Source organism: Micropterus salmoides, unplaced genomic scaffold (genome assembly GCF_014851395.1).
Source record: "Micropterus salmoides isolate LMB-PRFRI ecotype aquatic unplaced genomic scaffold, ASM1485139v1 Ms_hic_scaffold_1205, whole genome shotgun sequence".
NCBI lineage: Eukaryota > Metazoa > Chordata > Actinopteri > Centrarchiformes > Centrarchidae > Micropterus > Micropterus salmoides.
Window position 1 is genome coordinate 1 of NW_024040270.1, and position 6952 is coordinate 6952.

The 6952-nt window shown below is 38.9% G+C and overlaps 1 protein-coding gene across 1 annotated transcript; it reads left to right on the forward strand.

The window, feature by feature from the left end:
• Positions 1-982: 982 nt before the first annotated feature.
• On the forward strand, positions 983-6392 carry LOC119900056 (tyrosine-protein kinase receptor Tie-1; the record flags this gene model as incomplete). The annotated part of the gene is made up of 7 exons (XM_038714839.1): positions 983-1247; positions 1981-2094; positions 2849-2919; positions 4114-4154; positions 4515-4611; positions 4708-4807; positions 5346-6392. Coding segments are annotated over 7 exons (760 nt in total), but the record flags the coding sequence as incomplete, so codon positions are not given.
• Between the last annotated feature and the right edge of the window lie 560 nt (positions 6393-6952).

A 6952-nucleotide genomic window follows, 5' to 3' on the forward strand; every position in this document is an offset into this window, starting at 1 on the left:
TTTCTAATTTGTGCTTATATTTATTTGGTCATCAGCATCTGTCTATAATTAAAAAAGGGGGTAGATATATGGTGTTGTTTCAGCTCATACACTTTCTCATCTTACAGAGATCTGGAACAAATTCACTCTGCAGATATCAACATTGTGAAAGAATTAGGTGTGTGCAGAAGGAATTCAGCATTGGATTCTTGAACGGCAGGACAGGAGGAGGAAATGAACAGAAGATATTTGATAGATACAGACTGAAGATAAAGATTGAAAAGCAAAATAGTCAGCATCCTTCTAGGTCAGCTTTTATTGACCTTCTTTTGCTTATCTCGCTGGTTTGAGGGAAATATCTTTTAAAGTTTTATTTTAGGCAAAGAAATTGTTTTGGAACGTTGCTGCAGGAAACTGATTAACATAACCTATTGTAGCTGAGAAGGAACATAACTGTATTAGGTTCCAGTTATTTGACTAGTCCATCCATTGCCCTGTTATACTTTCCATCCACATACAGTATTGAGTAATTGAGTTGGCACTCTCAATGGTCATGGTGAAATAAACATGAAACCCTTCCCACAAGCACAAATGCCTGATGACCTGCAGGAACTCGGGCTTTGGCTGGAAGCCGTCATCTATTAACAAATCCTCAACCATCTGGCTGAGCTCTGTGAGGATCTTATGAAAGGCCTGGTTAAACTCTGACTGTGTCAAGACAGAACTGTTGAAGGCCAAGCCCCTTACCAGCTGTAACTCAGTCTCTCCCCAGCCTATTGCAGGCAGGCCAGCAAAGGCCAAAGTCACAGTTGTTGCAGAGAAGAAGATATTCTTATTGTTAAGAATCTGGCTGAGCTGCTAACAGCTTGTACAGATAGAAGATGAAATGTTTATGTTTATATGCTGTGACCTTAATAACTGTATGATTTTGCAGCAATGTAAAATACATTATGTATTATCCCAAAGAGTTTATGATATATTGATATCAAACATCATAAAAAAGGGACATTTATGGCACATTTGGTTCCATACAGTACTGTCATCTTCCTAATGTTACTCCATCTCTGCCTTCTCCAGGTTACCTGTACATAGCTATCGAATACGCTCCCTATGGTAACCTTCTCGACTTCCTGAGGAAGAGTAGAGTCTTGGAGACCGATCCTGCTTTTGCCAAGGAACATGGCACTGCTTCCACCCTCACCTCCCAGCAGCTGCTGCAGTTTGCTGTAGACGTGGCAACAGGGATGCACTACCTAAGTGACAAACAGGTAGGCGGAGAGGGAGCGTGTATGTGGGTGGCTGCTTGTATATTTCCGTGGGTGAATTACTGTGTTTTCTTGAAATTTTATTACCTTTATACTTTAAAATTTCTTACAAAATGCTCTTCATCAAGTTTCCCCACGACAGTTGATGTTGATAATGTAATTGACTTAAATACTGAACAAACTGTTTCAATTCAATAACTTCAGATTAACATTTAATTATATGGCCTTCTAATGGGGCAGACGTGTAATAATGTACTTAAACCAGTTGTGCATTTCTTACTTTCTTACTGCAACAAAATCTATATATTACATGAACTGCGCTTACTACTTCTTCTTTCAAAGTAATATACTTAACACAGCATTTAATACATGATGTAAAAAAGATCACACCTTTAAAAGTTTAGTAATTTAAAAAAAACTCAAATAATTAAAAAAAATGCAATAATTAGGGCTATTTCATTATTCAGATTTGTCATTATCACTTACTACATTGCCTTTTATGCTGTCAAATCACTGTACATTGGCTCATCATAAGAACAGCACGTTGAAGATGTATATTCAATAAAACAAAACATTTTAATAAATGTTTATTTTTTTGCTACAAAAATGTAACTTCTGTTTCAACATAGATAATGTCATATATATCATGATGTTTCTGTGTAAAGGATACATGCATTAGAGCTAGTATAATTAACAGTAAAAATGCCTCTCCTCTCTTCTCCTCTCTTGGTACTAGTTCATCCACAGGGATTTGGCAGCCAGGAATGTCCTTGTTGGGGATAACCTTGTGGCAAAGATAGCAGACTTTGGCCTGTCCCGCGGTGAGGAAGTTTATGTTAAGAAGACAATGGTGAGTGGTGTCGTCATACACACAGCCAACAGAGGGCACTAGTTGTTTGGAAGACAAACAGTTTTGTATGCAATGTATTTCCACTTTAAGAGTGGATTAATGATATTGCTATCAGCTGCTATGACAACAGTTGTTGCAATGTGCACATTTCTCACATGTTGAAAACAATAACTAAAAGTTCTTCTTTGAGATAGCAAAAGACTAATCAGTTGCACATACAAACTGTAACAGACAGTTACCATTGGATCTCTGCACATTATATAAATGTGACACCACAGTTTAATAGTTTTAGTCAGTTATTTCAAACATCTGTCAATTTGTAGTCTGCCACAAAATCATTTTTACTTTATCAGTATACCATTGTGAAAAATACTATACTTAGAATAACCTATTTTTAAGATGAATTGCTTACTGCTACCAAGATTGGCAGTTATTCACTAGAATCATGTCAAATTAAATGCAATTAAACAGCCCAAACAAGATTTTTCTTTGTTTAAATCTAGTTTGGGTTGGTTTTTACCACAGACAGCAAATGACAGATTCTGATAATAAGTGAGATGACCTGTAGAGGGCAATCATGTATAAATACCATCAACAGCAGCATAGTGTACTAGGTGTACTACATGGCTTGAATAGGCCGTGTACTTGTAATGTAAACTGGATCTCATCTCTATCATCAACTTTGTATCACAACAGTAACAACTTGCCAGACTGATTTAAGCCTATGTGATTTTTTTATTTGTTTGGCTTTCAGGGGAGGCTGCCTGTACGCTGGATGGCCATTGAGTCCCTGAACTACAGTGTGTATACGACCAAGAGTGATGTGTGAGTTACAGTTTGAGCTCATCTGTTGAACTAACATAAGTCCTGGCTTTAACTCTTGCACTCACTGCAACAGGTGGAGTTTTTCAGGGTAGGCAAAGCTCTCTGTGTTTTTTACACAGGAGTTTAAACACCTGGAGCATTATGTCTGTATTTGAAACCACTGAATCAAAATGCAAAGATATTTCTGAGAACTTCGCACATATTGAGTAACATGGCAGGCTTTTGACGTTGCAAACTTGAAACCATTGGCTAAGTGGTTTACAAACACTTCCTGGATGGTTGATAGTTAACGATAATCAACAATCTTGATAAGTAAAGATTCTTCCATCTCATGTCTTCTTCAGCATCACAGTAACCTATTTAAAATGATTTCAGCCTCTAGTGAAGTTTTTTTCAGTTCATTATGTACACCACATGACTGAAAACAACAAATCATCCCTCTGTCACTGGTGGAGTGATAACGGTGTGTTGTGTAACTGATAAGCACAACCAGGAAGCTCTGGGTACAACTAAGCAGACAAACTGAGACGTTAGTCTGTCAAGTGGAGCCTATTTATACATAGCAAAAAACAAGTTAGAAGAGGCTTAGGACAGCTAACGGAAAAGGTTTGAAGGCTGCCTGTAGGGCCAAAGAGAGTTGTAAACATTAGTTAAGAGAAACAGAGTGTTAGGGAGAGACAAGAGAGCAAGATCTGAGACAGAGTGAGACATTGTGCACAGAAGCAAAGAGATAAGCAGGGACAAAGGGACAGGCCGACAGCACAAACAACAATTGTCTGATCAAATTATCTCACACCGCATCATAACATGTGACTAGTGGTGTTTCTCGTGAATTCAGTTGATAATCAGATAGCAGGAGAGCTGGTGGTTTCATGTTGTTGAGACATTCAGTGGTTCCTTATCAGATCCCATGCATATTTATTTAATTATAAAAATGTTCAAATGGAGTCGTGCATTTTTTTTTTGCAAGGCATTGTAAAAACATGACAATCACAAGGTTTTACAGGTAACAGCAGCATTTTTAGCTTTAAAATGCATAGTTTTGAGGGTGACTGGACTAAAGTATTCCTTTTTTTTTTTTACTTTTAACCTTAACCCACATATGATCAACAAAGGAAGACTTTTTCAGGTGTTACTAATGAAATCCTTCCCATTTTCCTTCTATGTCTTCTTTCGTTACATCTTCTTTCCCAGGTGGTCTTTTGGTGTTCTTCTCTGGGAAATTGTAAGCTTAGGTAAGTAAGTACCCAGCCTTACATCTATGCAAGCTTTTAAACCCAGGAGCTTTACCATTTCCTCTCATTTATGTAAATTACTAACGCTCCAGATTTACTCTTGCTAAGAATCCTAGCCTCAAATACCAGCTGACAGGCCAACAGAAGTTCTATCTCTCTTATACAAGAATTGTAGTAGACATCAAGAAATTTTGCAATTTGTTTGTCGTATCATATCATCATATATCATATCTACATTTAGTTGTTTCTGTGGTTGAATTTATGGTAGGATGATGACAACTATCCTTATTGCTTGACTCACAATCACCTCATAATCATAATCAGAAACGCATTCCCTCCCCTTTTGTGTGTGTGTGTCAGGTGGCACACCATATTGTGGGATGACATGTGCTGAGCTTTATGAAAAACTGCCACAAGGCTACAGGATGGAGAAACCCAAAAACTGTGACGATGAGGTGTAAGTACTCAGCATTTTGTAGCTATTGATTATCTTATTCTGACTTTTTTTCTCCTCTATTTTAGAGCATTCATTAATGTTTCTCTCCCTGTCTAGTTATGAGCTGATGAAGCAGTGCTGGAGGGATCGGCCCTATGAGAGACCCCCCTTCTCCCAAATCTCTGTCCAGCTCAACAGGATGCAGGAGGCAAGGAAGGTAATGCTGCATTCACACAATGTCAGCAGAAGGGGAAAAATAGGAAATTGCCCTGTTGTTACCACTTTGGAGTGTTCAAACATCACTCAATGATGGTTACCCCTTTGGTTTGAGGTTATAGTAATTCAGATAGTTAGAAACACAGTCTAAAATTGCTATTTTGTTTGTCAGTTTACATGTAGGGCATTACTATTTTATTTCTAATTAACACTGAACTGCAAATTGTAAGTTTGCAGCCAATTGGCACCAGTTTGTTGACACTACTGTAATTCTTCTTACTAAGTGTGGGATATTACAGCTGTCATAAATTCCGCTTTCTCCCATTTCTTATATGTAATTACACAGATATGTAATTAGCATGACGTGAGGGGTTCATCCCACTCTCCAGTTCATGTTTATGTTTTGTATTCTATGACATGATCACATTATAAGGCTTAAGCATTAAGGATCAGATGGAGTCAATATACTTCTAGCATGCTAAATTATTGCCAAATCATTTTTTAAAAGCTTGAATAACTCTTTTTTATCCATCTTCTAGGCTTATGTGAACATGGCTCTCTTTGAGAACTTCACCTACGCTGGGATAGACGCCACAGCCGAGGAGGCCTGACTACCAGTCCCCCCAGACCCTAGCATGCCACATAGCCCCATGAGGAAGTCCCGAGGATGGTCGCCACGTTACTGCCACCTTCCTGCCTCTCAACGCCGAGACAGGAGGACCAGGCGCTCTACCAAAGCCACCCAGCTATAGATGGAGAACTGTGAAAGGACACTGTGTGGAGGTATCAGAGACGTTAGAGATGTGGAGTATTGCTGGGCCTTGGATGGAGAAATGTGATTGCCACTGACTGGGAAATATTGAGCCCCTATCGCTACAAAACGCTCCCATGAAAACGACACAACATTGTACCTATTGCTCCTACAAAAGTTACAATGCTGGACTCTTTTCTCTGAGTGTTGAGGAGAAGTGGCAAATAAGGAGCTATGTGACTTGCTGAAACACCACAGGGTCTGTGGGGTGTCAACGCTGGACTTAATTTTCTCTCCATTACTCTTTATGGAGAAGGAAATATTTTCATTAAGATGAAATTTAAAGGACACAGTGTGGATCATAAACATTCAAGCTCTCAGACTTAAAAAAGGATGAAAGACACATACAATGTAGCACTTAAAACCAGCCTCATTCATGCCATCTGTGTCTTTTACTGTTTGCCTATCACTGCCATGTGAATGTAACTATTGTATGTATTTTGTCTCTTTTTAAAGGTCAAGTAGATATATCAAAGACTTCTATTCGAATGTAGTTACAGACCGATATAAATGCAATCATGGTAGATTCACCATGTGTTGCATGCAAAGCTCCACCACAAGTTGTTTGGAAAATGCTACTAATACAGAGCAGATTCACAGCCAGTGTACTCGCTATTAGTTACCTTTAACGCTATGAAACCTAACACAATGTATGGTAATATATCCATTATAGGAGAATGTACAGTGTGTTTTCATTAACTGATTCCTTAAATAAAGGTTTTGCGTGGTGACTGGACTCATCACTGCAAGCAATTGGTCCATTTGCATAAGTCCAGTTTTGCAAAGATTACTGTGTTGTGTTTTTGTTGTTGGCCTGCTTAGTAGTAAGCATGGTGGGGCAACCACAGGCTAGGCTACTGGGGGCCAAAGCAGAGAGTTCAGGAACACTGATCTCCCCTTCTGCACAGAGCTGATCTGTCAATGAGTTTCCTCCACAAACCAACCGCAGGCACAGGACTGTCTGTCAAACATGGTCTCAGTTGGCCAGCTTCCTGACGACTCCCACACACAGACTACAGGCTACACAATGCAAATGTGTAATAAGAGAAGATCATCATGACATTTACTTATTTATCTTTTGAGTAGCAACCCCTCGCCCTCAACCTTAATGTGTTAACTTACTCCTGATTTGGCCACATTAATGTAATAAAAAGGCAAGCATTTGGGAAGAGGGTCTAAACCTATTCAATCTCCTATCCAGCAACAGGGGCCTATACCACGAAGCGAGTTCAAAATACCCAGGATATCTTTTAGTTATCTAGCTTAACTAACCCTAACAATCACATGCAGGGAGACAGCCAACAGTGTGAATACCTAAATTAACAGGCATAGCCT